General features: G+C 40.1%; 1 protein-coding gene across 3 annotated transcripts in view; it reads right to left on the reverse strand.

Moving 5' to 3' along the window:
• Positions 1–480: 480 nt before the first annotated feature.
• Positions 481–18206, reverse strand: part of LOC139717320 (putative helicase MOV-10) — a 34471-nt gene continuing 16745 nt past the window's right edge. For all 3 annotated transcript variants that reach the window (XM_071628817.1, XM_071628819.1, XM_071628818.1), the window contains exons 9-21: positions 16812–16974; positions 15547–15692; positions 14884–15069; positions 13696–13858; positions 12694–12864; positions 11382–11485; positions 10577–10782; positions 9622–9863; positions 8621–8803; positions 6559–6738; positions 5345–5433; positions 3940–4061; positions 481–3226 (exon numbers count right to left, since the gene is read on the reverse strand). In XM_071628817.1, the coding sequence (XP_071484918.1) occupies positions 3150–3226; positions 3940–4061; positions 5345–5433; positions 6559–6738; positions 8621–8803; positions 9622–9863; positions 10577–10782; positions 11382–11485; positions 12694–12864; positions 13696–13858; positions 14884–15069; positions 15547–15692; positions 16812–16974 (2032 nt within the window). In that variant the 3' untranslated portion in view covers positions 481–3149. The remainder of the gene's footprint in view (positions 3227–3939; positions 4062–5344; positions 5434–6558; positions 6739–8620; positions 8804–9621; positions 9864–10576; positions 10783–11381; positions 11486–12693; positions 12865–13695; positions 13859–14883; positions 15070–15546; positions 15693–16811; positions 16975–18206) is intronic.

An 18206-nucleotide genomic window follows, 5' to 3' on the forward strand; every position in this document is an offset into this window, starting at 1 on the left:
CATTATTTGTTACATGAAAGATTTCAAGGCAAGCCTTCAGACAGTCCTAAAAAATACAATATATCATCACAAAATTGGTCCCAAATGAGTGAAACTTGTAAATGAATTGAATATGCATTCCTGGACCAAAGAATAAGAATTGGATAATGTAGTTGATATTGTCTACCATATACAGACTCATCAGGACATGTATTAATGAAACTTGGTGACTTTCTACTTCCAGCTACGCTGTATGAACTGAAAGAGAGGATAGCCATACTTGACTTATCTGACATTCTTTTTGTAATAGTCACACTCCAGACAAATGTCGGCATGAACGTTAATGTGTTACAAGCTTCACAATCTCTAGGCATGTGCTACACTGCCCAAAATAACAAGGCAATTGTCATGTTAGCTATATTGATGCTGTTTTGCAATGTAGCACCAAATATCGCATGAAATACGGTAAAACCAGTAACATTAGTGGCATGAAACTTGCAAATTGGAGTTAATGGCCTTTAGTGCAGTATGAAACTGTTGCCGACCATGAAATTTTACAAGAACACACAGTACATGTACTGGGTTGTGTAGACAACCACTTTCATTTTGCATTTTACTTTCCCCGAATTGTGGCTCCTTTCAAAATTTGTGAAAGTTTTATGCACGCAAAAATTTCTGGTTTTACAGTAGCACAATTGTGATCGTGAACCAATCTTGCTCTGGAGCAAGATTGGTCATCATCACAAAATCCACAAATTGATAGTATCAATGTCAAATTTTCCACATGCTGCAGTGGACAAGAGAAATTAGTGGGCACTAGAGTTTTTTAGGGCACTAAAATGTTTCAGTGATATGTGGAGAAATCACAAGTTGTGAGCCAGATTTGTGCCCCTCACAAGAGGGTGTATGATCGGAGGACACGTGTTGTATGAAGGATGATGGGTCTGAAAGATCATAATAGGAGCAAATTCTAACCAAGGCATGCACTATCTCTATTTGCCACGCACACACATTAATTACCAAAATAGATGCATTTGACTAAGTACAATATATCATTGCAGTCTAACCCTGCCCTTGCCGATCATGATTCTGACATTGGCTGGCGTGACCTCAATTATCGTGCCATTTTGGGAAAATGCAGTGTAGCACTGCCTTCTGTGATTACTCTTGTACATTGCACTGAATCGCTACAACGACTTGTCACATGTGGACAACAATAATGGTCTCCGGCACTACTATAGTGCAGACCACTTGTAAAGGATCTAAGAATAGTGTGTATTTAGCTGTATGTACAATTCTAAAATATGAATAGACAGAATAATAGTAATTAGTAATTGAATTAAGTACTTCACTCTTATTACATAAGGCAACTGACTTTCTCGTGTCAACACCTCTTTCTTCATTAAAAATGACCTAAAAAGGTATTGCTCTAAAAGAATCTCTTGGACGGAAGTCATCACTGCAAGGCTGAAATATTTGGATAAAGGCGGGCTAGAATTCTGCCTCTGTGGTGAAAAGTCCTTCCGTCCTCATACACAATTTCTCCTACCTCCCCAAATCACTATTTCGAGCATTACCAAATGAAAATTTCATTACACATCGTTACACTAAATGATACATTAGATAACTCAACATTCCAACTCTGATGCTGCAATAATTTTGTTGATGTTCATTTTCCAGACAATTTGTACAGTTGGATGCACATGATATCTAGTGGCACATTTCTTGCAAAACCCAGCAATGTTCGGGTGGTCAATTGCATTTATTATTTCTTATATTTTTCTTATTCAGGCGACTGAAATATTCCCTCCTCTTCATAAACTTTGTGTTCTGTTTGTGCTCATATGTTTGTAGCTTCTCATGCTTTGTTGAGTTGGTTTGTTTCTGCCGTATTTCCTCTTTTCAAAACTGGTTGCTGCTGCATGCACAACTTGACCCTTTCTGGAGCATGGAATTTTTTTCTACAGGTGTGCTACTTTGTTCACAAGGGAGGTAGCTGTTATGCATTTAAAAGAGGAAAGGTGAGGGAAACACTGTATAATTAGATCATTGCACGGATACCATTGGAATGCACATCTGATGGTCTAATCAAATAAGTTCACCCCGCATTTCAATCCATCTTTCTTTACTTTTTTCATTGTTCTTCTCCATTTACACACTATATGAATTGCTAGCTTATGCCTCCTCAACCCCTGCTGGTGTAGGAATGGTGTATCTGACCCGATTCTCCTCTTCCGGTGAGATTTCTCAGATAATCGGGGACTAGACTTGGGCTCCCTGAAGCAAGAAGGCCATGACAAGTTGCGAGTCAAAATAAAACAATCAAGCAGAACTTGACTGACAGCAAATCAGAATCTCTCTACCTCCAAGATACCTATATTGAATTCTTTGCAACTTTTTGTGGATCACAGCTCAAACACTCAAACAATAAAGGGGACTCCCGTTATAACAAATTCCCTGTTACTGGCAATTTTCGTTTGTTATATCAAAATTTCATAATTTCATTATAGTCGAACATTCTAGTATGTAAAGAGATAGAGATGATAGTTTTGGAACCTGAATTTTTTACTTTGCTGTAACCGTATTCGTTATAATGAGAGTATACACAGTAGTAAGAGCCCAGCCCAATCGTATAAGCTCTACAAGTCAATAGAATAATTTTCCACTCAGTCAAATCAATTTGTCATTTAAAATCACCAAGAGGATTTACTTTACACTACAATGCAAGTTTTAATGAAATACAAAAAGCAAAGTTTGCTAAAAATTTAAAAGTGAACCTCTACAACAGCAATGCAATTTAATGATTTCATTGCTAAGCAATTTTGTGAATGCTTCCCAAACATTTTTACTGCAGATATTTGATATCATCACATATCGAAAAGATCAAAATGCTTGGATTTCTGTTCATTTCTCAGTTGGCCCCGGCTAAAAACGTTCATGGATGCACGTCAACATTTATTCATTCATCTCGGGCTGCTGATGCGATGTCTCCCCATCCAAAGGGGTATCCAGCGGCCGCTTTGACGATCCCTTGTCATCCTTCACGGCTGGCGTCGTCGTGCACGGCAGAAGACTTCACAGCGTCACATGTCGAGAGATCAGCCGCTGCAACGTGGACATTACTTCTAGGCTAGAAAACAGCGCCCTCTACGAATGAGGCTTGTTACCCCCTAGACTTCTCCCCTCCACTCTGGGTCATTCTGCTCGGTCACCTGACTGACCTGAAGACCATCCATTGCTTCCTCCACTGGCATGAGGAGAGAGAGAGTGAGAGAAAGAGATATAGAGAAAGATAAAAAAGAGAAGCAGGTAAGATAATGACTGTAAATAGTCAGAAGTATATTAACAATCATATGGTAAATGTTAAAGTGAAAAAAAATCTATTCTACATTCAAGCAGGCTTTGATGAATAGAATGAAATGAAGCAAAGGGGAACAGTGTAATTTTCATTAAACTTGGACTAAAAGTATGAAGAAAGCGATGACATTTTCAGTATTTCATTTGTCATTAATTTCCACAAAGTACTAATATCAGTTACAGCCAGATTTGTGAATCTGAAGGAGTGTGAAGAAATGAATGGATGAATGAATGAATGAATGAATAAATGAATAAATGAATAAATGAATGAATGAATAAATAAATAAATAAATGAATAAATAAATAAACAAATAAATAAATAAGTGAATGACTGAATAAATACATCTATGTTTATATCTACATATCTATGCCCCTATTACAAGTATATGTGCATAGATACAAATGTAGATAGATAGATAGAGATGGATAGATAGATAGGGAGACAGATAGATAGATATATAGATAGACAAATAGACAGATGGAGAGATATAGGTACACATATACCCACACACATTTTGACAACCACACAGATCAGCTATTATACTTGGATTAATACGATATTGGGGTGTGTCGAGATGACAGTAGAGAGGACACTGCCCTCACCTGTTGGAAGGGTGCCTAGGTGGACCTTTTGCAACAACTGGACGATGTCATCCACTTCGCCTTCCTCTGGGCTGTATGGGCAGCCCCGATAACCTCCCTTCTGGCGGCAGAATTCCAACATCCTTCAGGACAGACAAACAGATCAGAAGATATGCAGAAATATCAACTGATGAGGGAAAGTAGTCTAGAATTTTCTGAATGTTACACAGAGTAAATCTTACCTTCAAAGTCTCCAGCTAGGAGGCTAATACCACTGTCAACTGTCTCCTCCACATAGTCTAAAGAAATCTTTCTTTATTTCCTGTAATTGTGGTACTTCAAGTCTCTGTGACAATGACTTTGTGTCGTGAAAATAAAGTCAATCGGAGAAAGGCAATGATGACACGAAACGGCAGATCAGGATGAGAAAGTATCACACAAGGTTTAGAAATATCACACAGCCTTTGGCTCAGGTGAGCTAAAATGGGTGATGTTATGCCCTCAGAACTTTCCCATAATTTGTAACTAACACCCAGAACAGGAATTGCCTCTATGGTCTTTCTTGATTTTTCAATAATTCAGCACTTCTCACCTCTCCCCGTCCCATCTTACCCTGAAAGTCATTAATTCTTGGTCTTTGCTATTGTGGAATAATTTGGTTAAAAGGGAATACATAATTTTTTTTTTTCTATGTCATTTCACATGCACGCAGAGTTTGTATGCTGGTCCACGGGAAACTGTGGCACGACACACAACACCATCATCTAATCCAAATGCATACTGTAGATGCTGATTTTTTTTTTTTTTTTGAGGTGTGGTTTTCACAAACTTCAAGAGCAAAAAAAAAAAAAAAAAAAATCACAAATCTAACAACCAAAATGTCACCCTCTGTTTACATAAATACTAAATGTGAGAGTGATGCACGTACATGCAACATGAGCAGGCAGCAGCTGCATAGGTACAGATGCTTAGCCTAATAAGCTGTGCATGTGCACGTCTTTATGCTGAGTTTATGCAAGCAGTACAATATTTGCCTTTTCAAATGTAAATTTAACCATCAACCAAATTGTCATACGACCCCCCATTTGCATCTATGCAATATCACTTTGACCACGACCACAATTTCAGAAAAGCATGAAATTTTGATAATTTCATACTTTTCATGCCTTTTTTTCAGCCATTTTGAAAATAAAACATGTTATTTTCTCTTTAACAGTCCCTTTAAGTTAATTTCATGGTGGAGTAACACTTTTGTTGAGAAAACCTAAGTGGAAACCCAGCCATGACAGAGATTGTGTCATCGTCTTGTGCAAATCTTTGTTTTTGTAAAAATAGATTCGAAAAAATTCTGGATGCAGAAACAGAGTATAAATCAAAACTACATATGATATGCACCTGCTATAAGACAAAAAGAAATTCAACTTACAGGTTCCAGTTTTCATCCTTGCTAAGCATGAAGGGGTTTCCCACAATGATCAGCAGGGACTTTGCTCTTGTGACAGCCACATTGAAGCGCTGGAATACCAGTAGACAAACAAGAATATGGAAAATTACAGAGTGTGATCAAAAGCTCTCTTTTTTCATGACATCCACAGATAGACATTGAAAAGCGAGAAAAACATGCAGAATTGTGTTTTCATCATTTAGCTGTAAAGAATATAGTTCCTCCAAAGCATTCTCTACTTTTTTAATCATTAGCTCCTCTCAATTTGTGTCAGCTAGGTAAGTGTGGGTGTGTGAAAATATGTGTATTTCTTTTCTTCTGATTCTCATCAATCTTCTATTACCCTGATTAAGCTACATATATACCTATCACTTACCAAAACCGTTTCAAACCGTGTGAGATTGACTGCTTCCTCCCATACATAGAGGGAGACATTGCAAGAAACCTCCAGTTGCTGAAGGATTACTGGAATAGCACACTTTCTCAGCAAATCATTTCTTTACTGCCAGCATTCAGCAGTGTGAACAGTTTACACGGCAGTCCCTATGGACCTTGTCATAATGCCAAAATGACATTGTGCTAACTTTAACATGATAATTAAAGGCTGTGTCATACCTTCATACCCTCATACATTAATGTATTAGCTATTGTCAATTTACTTGGGCACCAATTATGCCATTTCATCCAAATTTTCTGAGAAAAAAAGTAATAAAAACTATGCATTATCAACTACTGAGCTATTGTGGGCAGCATAGCAGCCTTATGTTTTCTTGCCTTCCACAGTTTGTAGATTTCCAAGCCTACATTTCTGCCTGCCTGTTTTGGGATCTTGTAAACTTCACATTCATTGGTAGCCTTGCTTCAAACATTAAGATGTTTTGACAACGAAAACTGTGTAATTGTGCATCATCACTGACATAAGAACCATTTCCATTATTTCGGTCTTTAATATTTGGTGCCTTTTACAACTCAACTGCCTTTGAATAAACACCAATGATGGGGAGCAGCAAACCCCAAAATATGACAAATTTTATTTATTACTGAAGTGGACACTTCTGAAAAAGCATATTACAAGCTGAGAGCAGGTTGTGATCCTGCTGTGCTCATATAGGAACATTCCCAACTTTGACAACTTCTCGATCCTGGTCGGAAAAAAAAAAATAGGCGTGCTTTATTCATATGAGACCAAACAATACCTTGGGATTCTTCAGGAAGCCGAGTTTGAAGTCGGTGTCCATCTGGATGAACTCGGCTCGTGTGCTGCGTACTGTGGAGATGATGATGACGAGTCTCTCCTGGCCCTGAAACTCCTCCACGGAGCCGACCTTGATGTCGTTGAAGCCACGCTTCTTCAGGACCTGCCTGAGTTTCTGCACCTGTGGAGTCATTGAAGACACAGGGAACACGGGATGAATTATATAGACTTGAGATTGCTGTCAGAAACCAACAACTTACAACGACTCAGTAACACCAAGCACTTCGAATTCACGAAGGTGGTACAATCTTTGTCCATGGTTTAAACCATGGACGAAGACTGTAGTTTTGTATGGGGCGCCAAGTGTCGCATGGCCTATTTCATTACGAAATGTTAACATTTCGTCAATGAAATGGTTATTTCGTTGACATAATGACTGATTTCGTAACAAAATAGGCCATGCAAAACTTGGCGCCCCATACAAAACTACAGTCTTTGTCCATGGTTTAAACCATGGACAAAGATTGTACCACCCTCATGAATTAGGGCCTTAGAGTCTGTAATGGGGTACCTAGCTTGGTAAAGTTTTATGTCAGTCTTGTAGAGGGGGGTCCAGTGGCATAGTGGATAAGACTCTTGAATTTCATTCAAAAGTTCAGGGTTCAAATCCAGTCAGGTGCCTATGTCCTTGGACAAGATATTTTTTACCTGCCATATCCCTCTCAACCCAGGTGTATTTACATGTAGGGTACCTGGCAATGCTAGGGCAATAATAATGGCAGGACCCTCTGGTAGAGCAGTGGTAACACTGAAGAGGCTACCCTGGATTAAGAAGACCTCAATCATTATTATATCATGGCTATGGCATTGCATGGGCTTCAAATCCTCAGCAGCTACTTCACTGACATACCCACATTCCCTGCCATGAACCTAACACTGACAACATATCTCCAAAACAAATGAAATGTGACTCATACAATACAAAGAAAGCATCACCATATTTAGCATGTTCACGGCCGGTCTCCACATCAATGACGCTACACAATAAAAATGTCAGTTTTGCACTACCCTTTCATCTCACTTCATTGCAGCAACTCTGTCTATAGGTAAATTTGTGCAAAATAATATTCGTCCTTGGGTTTTCCAGTGGTGATCAGTTCTGTTATTAAAAAAAAATGGGTTGATTTGATTGCATTATATAAACACCAACAGTTCTAATTTTTCACTACACATACACAAGTATCCAAGACAACATACCTCGAAAAGTAATGACATTTGAAAATGTAAATGACCAACCTATCATACAGAGTGATATTGACATTAATTATGATATGTGTTTCACTAGAAGCACAAAACTTCAAGGACATGAATAGGCCGAGCCAGTAATGAACAGATAAAACTTTCTGAAATCCTGGAGAATTTTGATATTCTTTAAAAAAAAAAAAAAATAAAAAATTATTACTACAGTCTTATTCATCCTAGAAAGCTCCTTCACAGCCTTAGTACAGTTCTTCTGAAGGTATCCTATTATTATCATTAATCTTTATCATTCTAATAAACCCAGCATTGCCATGTGCCCATTGATACATTTTTGTCAGGTGCATTCAAGTGCTCTCCTAAAGTGAACCGAGACGAACCCGTGCTAGAGGAGCGCTTGAACGCTCCTTAAGTTTTCCATACCGAAATAAACTGAGCCAAAAGCGGACCACTTCTCAATGTGCTCCAAAAGGGTACCAAAAGTGTACCAAAAGTTCACATGTGAAGAGTGTGCGTACCATATGCACATACGTCATAATGCAAAGAGTTCATTCTGTTTGTTCGGGACATTTGTAAGTAGTTTATGCGTACCAGGTTAATGACCCTGTTGCTACAAACTGTATGACACCTCTAAAAATAACTCATGAGGTAAGCTTTCTCAACAGAGCACCAAATCTGGCACAGTACGGTACAGTTCGCATTTGAGCGCTCCAACACACCCAGTGTCGCAGTAAAACATCCCGTCAATGCAAGCAAAGAACTGACAGGATTTGAACCCTTCAAACGATGTGGGCGACCCGTCTCACCTGCTTTCGGTACGGTGAGATGACCCCGATGTCCTCCTGCTTCACTTTGGTCCCGCCCCGTTTCTCCATCACCTCCCGGACGTAGTTGACCACCACGTCCACCTCGGACAGGTTGAAGAAGGACGGGCTCTGCTCCTCCCGCGCGTCCTGGCCTTCCACTCCGTGGAAGATGATGGGAAAGCCCTGGAGCAGGGAGGGAAACATGCAGCCTGTTTAACCCATTCAGGTCCTGGCTAGATTTTACTGCAGCAGGAATCATACTCTTACCCCAATCAAATTGGCAACAATGAATCATACACATGTTACATTGAAAATAGACTACATGGAATCAGTTAGATTTATTAAATCTCCATAAAATCTTCAAAAAAAAATAATAAAAATTTTCCAATTTGACATGGAAACATTAAATTCAAGTGTTCTAAAATTTATGGACCTATTTAGTGATCAGACATAAATTTGGCAATTTAGAGTCTTTTGATATTTCTTCGACTGAAATGACCACTGGTGCATGACCTAAATTGGGTTGAAATGAAAAGGATTTCTTATCCCACCTTATGAAATATTGGCAAAGAATGATAAAACTTTCCTGAACATATAGAGCATTAAATAGTAGCAACATTGTTTCTGGGACAAGTGGCTTAATACAAGAGAAAATTCATACATCTGTAATCACGTCATGACCAATAACTCTATGAGTGGTGATATTATGATGTAATGGGCCGAGGAAAGAAACATTTCCTGCTGAATACTTCCCATTTTTACAGTATGAAAAGCACTTCTTTTAGCTCATGTGTCATGTGATGAGCAGTTAACCAATCTGGTAGTAAGAATCCTTGTTAGTCTCGTATATCTGCGAATCATGGTTGAACGACAAAAAAGAAAAAAGAAAAAAAGAAATGAATCTTGGTGAATATTACGAGGATACACCCATGACAGCTGAGAAGACCATAATTCTGTTTTACATATCTGAATCAATCGACAACATCCTACACATTACGCACCTCGGTTGGCAGCTCATCCCACGTACAGAACTGGCTCCGCACCAGTTCGTCCGCAAACACCTGCAGCTCGTTGTCATAGAAGAGCTGGTTCGGCAGCTGGAGGATGTCAGGATGCGAGCGATAGTTCCGCAGGAGCTTGGTCAGGACCCGCTCGTCGTAGTTCCCCCGAGCGGCAGCATTCCCAGCCGACTGGCGGCTATACACAGGGCATAGGGTCATGAGACGTTCCAGGTAGGACAAGGCTAAGGTGGGGGTACAAACATGGCAAGGTTTCATCAGCCTTACCCACAAGTTATTGGACTGAAAAAACAAGCAGGATATATGTAATGTTTGCAGGAAAGTCTGTCTCATAAATAATATCTCTCTATATATACCCAAATCTACTATAATATCTGTATATGTATGCTAATACATATCCCTCTTCTTCTTTTATGCTGATTAAAAATGTCCAGTGGTATGGTATTCATAGCATTAAATATAAAACTTGGCCTGTCTTTCCCTTGCTCTCCCCCCCCCCCCCCCTTTCACTCACAATGATTACTCATTTGTATATTTCTGTGAACCAAAATTGCCACAACCAATTCATCTGTGTTTGTCTTTACTCCCTCTGTAAATACTCACTTCTTCTTTTTCTTCATCTTTCTCCTTATCTTCCCCACAAATAAACACAGACACAGCACACACACACATACACATGTGCACAAACATATGCACATAATACTGTAAGAGTGGTTTTTTTCGCAAAAGTAATTTTTCGCGCAAGTAATTTTTCACGCTCGGCTTGGTAAGATGAATTTCACATGTTTATAATTCTGCGGAATCAAGACATGCATCAGTGGAAGATATGATGTGTTCAAATGTTCATGTGTTTTTATTTTCGCACTGATTTGTGGTTGTGCGAAATGCGCACAAATTTCCACTTTTACAGTATATATTTCGTGTCATTTGAACTCACAGAGTCCATGCTCTATGGCATTGGGTGACCTGAGAACAGGGCCCAGCTGTTTGGGGTCCCCAGCGAGGACCACCTGGCCCCCTAACGGATTGTTCGGGCTCAGGAGTCCGGCCAGGGCGATCAGGGCCTCTGGCTCGGTGGCGTGGCCAGCCTCGTCAATGACGACATGGGTGAAGAAATCTGGCGGAAACTGGGCAAGGGCCAACCTATCGAAAGATAAGAGAAAGAGGGAAGTCATTTCCATCATGTACTGTAAAAGTAATTTTTTTTGCAGTTGGCCAAGTGAGAAGAGTTTCCCTTTTTTAAATCATGCGGAATCAGGACACCAAGTACAGGAACACACGGCAAGCGAAAATATTTGCATGCTTTTATTTTCGTGTTAGTTTCTGGTTGGGCGAAATGCGCAAAAATTTTCCCTTTTACAGTACATTATATTTACAAGGTGGTTGAGTCATTTGCATTCTTTTTTTTGGGGGGGGTGGGGGGGGGGGGGTCTAAATGACCAACTGTGACTCATAAAAGATGAACTTTAGAGGCAACCAAAGTGGGTTTCTCACATAGCCTGATTTATGACACACACCAATATCATATAAATCTGGTAGCAAAAATGGGCATAACTAAAGGAATATAATATGTTACGTTTGAGTCAACCAAATATACAAGTGTATTCTCACTACACCCAAATTTTGAAAACTAAACTATTTGATCTCCCTTCAGAATTCATCCTCCAATTCAAACAGATATCCCTTTGAGCATCAGAGGTGACAAAGCAAAACAAGGCACAAGAGAAGAACAGTTCGCCTACCTTCCGGCAGTGACCAAAGTCGTGACGATGATCCGTTTGCTTTGGATGTCCTGCTTATTGGGCACGTAGAGCTCATTACCATCGAAGTTGCAGCATTTCTTATCCTGGAAATAAAAAAATAAAAAATAAAAAAAAAAAGGTCAGCTACTCAATTCGTTGGAGAGGGTCAAAAAGACACAAGCAGCCTCTTGCATCTCTCTTGAAACACATGCAAAATCTCCTCTGCTGACAAAGGGCAGAAATAATGTTTCACTTTATCAACACCATATTGATTTTACAAGGCACCTGATAGAGGCACATAAACATAAATCAATGTCAGATTGACAATGATTTGCAGAGACAATATAAAACAAATAGCAGGGATTGGTTTGGCTTGTTCTCTCCTGTTCTGCATTGTGTGAAGATGGGAAAGTTCAACATTACAGAGGGACATCAACCTTTTGTCTTTAAATCCCTATGGGATACAGAGTTTTCTGACAGACTGACATCAGATTTAACAACCTTCTCCATTCACTAATCTGTCTCTCCTTATGTTGCATAACTTTCACCTTGGACAACTTTCCCTGTCTGGGCCACACTCTCCTTAACCTGCTGAAGACTAGTTCCGAGTATACTCGGGCAGGTGTTTATATGGGTAATGCGTGTTATAGCAAAAATCAGCCCGTCCTCAACGGGTTAACCCGTTGAGGACGGGTCCTGAGTATACTCGGGCAGGGGTCTATGGAAAATACCTGTTGCAGCAAAATCAGTCCGTCCTCAATGGGTTGAGAGATGTTTGGAGCATAACAATGTGAGTAAAATAAACAACAACTAGAGAAGCACTCTGAGAGCACAGACCTCCACCAAGCGGCTCATTTCCACCACTGATCTTGTTCTCCAAATGAGATCAATGATTTCCACTCATATGTATGCATGCTGAAAATCGCCCAATTTCCCGATATAGGGGTCCTTTGTTGCGTTATCAGCATCCAGCCATGCAGTGCCTCGCCTAAGCAAAGCACGCATTTCAGTGCCTGTATGCAGACCTCAATAATGCGCAGCTTGACTCCCAAGTTCATTGACCCTACCTGCCAAAATATTGAAAATCCATCATAAAATCCATAAAAATTCCTGTATCACTACCAAAACTTTATCACCTGTTCCTTGTGTTATTCTCAACCTTTTCTGAAAGTTTCCTCCCAATACGTTCATAACTTTTTGAGTGATTTTGCACACAGACTGACAAACAAACAAGCTAACAAGCAAGCAAATAAACGCCGATGAAAGTAACATAACCTCCTTCCTTGGCGCAGGTAATAAATTGTCGGCGAACCTTAAGAACAGGGTCGATTGATGCCAGTGGCCTGCTGGGTGCGTAGAACCTCAGGAGGGAAGTCTTGGCAACTGGCGTTCCCTTGTTGAGCAGCCGCACGGCTACAAGATCTGCGGCACTGTTGGATGGCGCACATATCAATATGCGGCTCTCTGGCAGTATGTTGTACACCTAAAATGAAAACCAAATTAGTTGAGTTTAGCTGAAGTTTGTAAGAGTACAAGTTACAACAACCAAATACAGCAATACCGGTAATAAATATTGCTATACAGATAGTAAATGGTTACAAGTGCAATGGTGCAAGCTTTCACACACAATTACACACAAACAAACACACACACACCACACACAAAGTGATATCTTGTTCTACTGCAGAAGTAGAGACCATTCACTATTGTTTTATTCAACACCTCAGACATCAACCAATGTGGTATACACCAATTCTTCGATATACTTGTAGTACAGAATTGAAAACCAGTTTTCATCCAAGGAATATAGTTATAGCATAGTTCAATCATACGAGGAAGCAATCACATAAAAATTGAAGACAGTATTAAGTGATGGAATGTGCACTTGTAACTGCATGATTGAGTCACACTGTCAAAGTATGTAATTGTGATGTCAGAGAAATGGGATGGTCCAAAACTACAGGTGGAGTATATGAGCAAATTCAGACAAACAGAATGGTATATATTTCATCAAAAGTGGACCTAAGATAAGGAAAATATTAGATTTGGGGAAAGCATGGGAACACATGAAATTCTGCACTTTCTGATTTTTTTCACTGCAAATCAAAATGTTACCATTCTGCTCATCTGATATGGTGTTGTATTGCACTGTAAATGCACGGTATGCAAGAAATACCACTATTTTCAAGTGTCTCAGGAATGAAGGAATTTGCAAATCGCAACTGGAAAATGGCAGTTTACAATATGGACCAGCCACTACCAAACAAGAACCAAAGGGGTCCCTTGGTCTGTATAAGATGTCAGGACAGCTCACCTGCTTGGTCGCTTCCACGATGGTGACAGTTTTGCCCGTGCCGGGAGGGCCAAACACGAGGTACGGAGCGGGCCGCGAAGACCCTCGGACGATGCTGTGCACCGCCTGGACCTGTTCCATGTTGTCTGCGAGCTTCCTGTCAAAGACTTTATTTTTGAAGGCCCTGGATAGTTTGTGGTAGGAGAAAACTTTATCAATCTGGGTATCTTTGTTGCATCAAGCACTTTCCTGGGAGAGCAGTTTTACAACGAATGAAATAGCAAAGTGTCCTCATCTGGTAAAACTCACAGACCCAACAGAAAAGTTTATGTGCTGTGAAACACAAGCCAGCAAAGAACGTTTATTTGAGTAAAATCAAACAAAACAATTCTGAGCAGTTACACTGTATGACCTCTGAACTTTGAAAGGTCTTTCAGTGTAAAAAACTCCATGAAATCATCAGGCGATTTGGCCAAAACACTTACTTTGAGGCTGCTACTTGCATAATGACAGAATTGAACTGATTTCATTTCTTATGTATGGTGATCTGTCACTTGTATTTTGCAGATTCCATTTGGAACAATTTGTTCTTTGATGAAAATTTCCTGTTTGGTTTCTTCCACTATGGTGACAGTTAAGTTTTGTCCATGCCGGGAGGGCCACACACGAGGTACAGAGTGGATTAAGCAAGAACAGTCTAAATTTGAAATACTAATGTACAATGAACAGACCAAAAAAAAAAAAGTATAGCAATCTAATCTGAAACACAATTTTCAGTGTGCCAGGAGTGGCATTGCCACGTAAGAGGTCGAGACGAAAGTCACACAGAATATTTCTGTGACTTAACCTGTTGAAGACGGGCTGATTTTGCTACAACACGCATTTCCCATAGACACTTGCCCGAGTATACCCGCGACTCGTCGTCAACGGGTTAAAAAAAATATAGCAATACAATATCCATAGTTTAAACAGTGCTGACATCTGGGCCCCATTTCATAAAGAGTTTATTTGATGACAACTCTTTGCTGAAATGACTATTGTCATGGTAATGACAAGAATACAGCTTCCAGATTGGCTGTTTGCTGTGGAAAGTTGTCATTCCAGCAAGAGTTGTCATCTTAACATCTTTTATGAAATGGGGCCCTGATCCTACCCTCCTCTCTTTCTCCCTTCTCGCTTGCTGCCTGACGACAGGACGGATAAACTCACCCTATCTCTGGTACTCTGGGGAAGAGGCCCCTGGTGCCAACCTTCTGGGCTGCCGGGAAGAGCACCTCGCTAAGCCCGCCTTCCGCGGTGGCCGTCTCCACTGCGTGGTGCTGGTTACGCAGGGGGTACCTGCTGAACGTGAACTCAATGTCCACCTTCCTGCCCTGGACATACTTATTCCTGAACCTGCAGACAGGAGCGCAGCGAGAATCACACACGGAACTTGATTACTGCTTCCAAGATTTACTAAACATTAATAAAAATGTGTGCAAGTTGTTCTACGCAATTCCATGCCTTGTTAAAGTTTGGCTTCATTCTGCTTAATCAAAAAAAAGAATGGCAGCTGTTACATAGAAATGAGACCAATAAAAAAAAGTTTGTTGGAGTTTAAATTCTATATATTTTTGTGGGAGCGATATCACTTGCAGCCACCTATGAAAATTATAGAAGGTTATGTTGTAACCATCTCACAAGTCTCCCTCTGATCAATTTAAACATAGATCGTCAGTGCCTCTATCTTTCACCTTGTGCGAAATCTTGTACCATCGCACTCGTGACGATTCGCTATTTGCATACTTTTTTGCAAGCAAAAGTAATCATGATTCTAAAATAAAAAGCACAAAACAAGACCTAGTTGGCAGAAGGCAAAAGAATCTGACTCACTCTGAGGCAAATCCAAGAACGACATCTTCCTGCTCCACGAAGTGCACGTAACCCTTGTAGCTTTTCGTGTCCGACTTGTCGCTGAACCGCGCAAACAGATGGTCCCCCTTGAGCACAGACGGGCGATTCTCCGCGAGTCCCGGAACCTTTCACGGAACATATCCCGGCAAATCACATGGAAATTCAAATAAGATTGGGAAGCTGACAAGGTTGCCAAAACAAAATGTCAGTGCCATCCTGACTGAAATACTCGCTATACAATTGATTTTAGATCTGTGGCAAGAATTAGGCCACCTCATTCAATACAGTGACTCCCGTAATAACGAACACGGTTATAACAAAATTCTGGTTACAACGAAATAAAAATTCAGGCCGCAATATTATCGGCTTATGTCTTTTTTTGCTTATTTGTTCGGTTATAACGAAATTTCGATATAACAAAAGAAAACTGCCAGTCCTGAGGACTTCGTTATCATGGGAGTCCATTGTACATGCCATTTCAAGCCAATCCAAACATACATAATGACCTTCTGAGCAGGCACTGTTAAGGTTGAAATTTTTTTAACAGCCAGACCTGTGCATTTCAAACAACCTGAACAGTGCAATGTTCAAGTTATTTGTTTTCCTGGCAACAGTTGCCTTCTAAACGAAAGTCCCTTTCTGGACTAAAATGCATGCAAAGAATGGCTCCTAAATACTCCCTACATTGCTGATTAATCTTTACACGTTATGTTTATTGATGATATCAGACACAAAGTCTAATCTCTTTTAATCCAACAGCAATATGAACTTGTGTTTGTCTACTACATTTGATTTGCAACACAAGTCATGGGTTAGGGTAGAGTCTCTAAGCCAACTATAGAACTGAATGCTGCCACCACCATGTTAAAACACGGTGTCGGCTTGGCAGTGACAGTTGACCGTCTGTTATGATTGCAGACAGCATATATTATGTCCAGTAAGGTTAAGAGCTGCAAACAGCAATGCATGCATTATCTTTCTTTGCTCATTGAGCATCCATCCCGCCCTCCCAGTTCAGTTCCGCCAGTTTCCTAAGGGGTAAGCTGTAATAGACCATTTCTGTCGTCACTGGCTTATGAGCATGTGGGTTAACCCCCATCTTAAGCTTAGTGTATTCATCACACTTTACTACAAATAATCCTTTCATATTCAAATTCTCTTTCCAGATGTGAGATTCTACTTCTTACCCCCAACACCCCCCCCTTCCTTCTTCCCCCACCCCTCTTTCTTTCTCTTCAACTTACGTGGAGTTTGAGCATGCCTGGGTTGCGTCTGTCGGTTCTCAGCTCCTGGGCGTGCCTGTCATAGCGTCGGATGTCAACTTGCATCTGCATTTCCTCAATGTACAGCAGGTTGTGGAACTTCTCACAGTGGTTCTCTACTGAGAGAGGTTTGGCCAGTTCTTGTCTGCAAGGGAGGAAGAGAAATGTACTCACGGAGCCAGGATAAGACTTGTGTTCATTTCTTTTGTGCTGTAGTTTAAATGTTAGGTTTTGTAAAGTTATGTTTTAATTCTATTTCTGGATTCTAGAAAAAATCATATGTATAGTGAGTCTACTCCTCATCGACCACTTACTTTTAGATCGACCACCCTCGCGCAATGGCCTTCTCACGTATAAAATCGAAAATACGCGTGGGACGGCGAGCAATACGCTGGAACATTCGAACATGCATACAAAAGAGAAATTAGGGAGATACATGTAAATAACCTGAGGAAACAGAAGGAAAAAGAATTGAAGAAAATCCTCAGTAGTAATACACATAATCATTGTTAACTCATATTTGCCCATTCACTGGATTTACATGCTTTTCAATGGGAAAACGGGCAGTCGGTTTAAAAGATGAGCTACCACGGGCGCATGAAAAAAACCTCCCATGTGTTTATCGCCGAGATTTACGTGCGTAGGATACGGAGCGACAATCTGAGCATGGGGTAAGGATCTGCGGTATTTTCTCCCAAAGTGAGACAAAATGGAGGTAAATCTGTTAAATATTTTCGATTAAATGGTGGTTACAAATAAAGGCAGTCGATGAGTAGTAGGTCCAACCATACAAATGTTAAGACAAAATCCCCAACTACTCAGTACAAGAAAGAGAAATCCTCATACATTTCTGACAAAGTGATAACATTTACATGTATGATGATACATAGTATGAATAGTATATATATACTATTTCTGCAGTGCTTGCACTGCTGTTTTAACCCTAAAAGGGCTGGGGGGGGGGGGGGGGCGGAATCCGCCCCCCCTCGATATTTCGCGCTATAATTCTGTAACGCGAGAAGGCCTCGTCGCGAGGCTTCTTGACTTTGTTTGTTCAAGTCTCGCGCAAATTTTGAGACCAAATTTGCGACGTCCGCGCATACTTTTGCAAAGCCACGCCCATTTTTGTAACGTAATGTCACCCCAAAACGGGCAAAATTTTGTGATTTTGTGTACATTTCCTATGGAAAACAGTGCTCTGTCATGAAAGTCATAAAAACCTGATTATTTTTACAATTAATCACTTTCATTGATTAGTTTTGTGCTAATTATGGTAGAAAATTGGTCAGTGACAATTTCCAATGAAAAAACAAAGAAAAAAACAAAAGTTGAAAAACAAGGAAATACATAAGAAATTCTGAAAACAATAAAATACAT

The sequence above is a fragment of the Diadema antillarum genome, unplaced genomic scaffold (assembly GCF_040938485.1).
Source record: "Diadema antillarum isolate AM-2024a unplaced genomic scaffold, OU_Dant_1.0 scf00000074, whole genome shotgun sequence".
NCBI lineage: Eukaryota > Metazoa > Echinodermata > Echinoidea > Diadematoida > Diadematidae > Diadema > Diadema antillarum.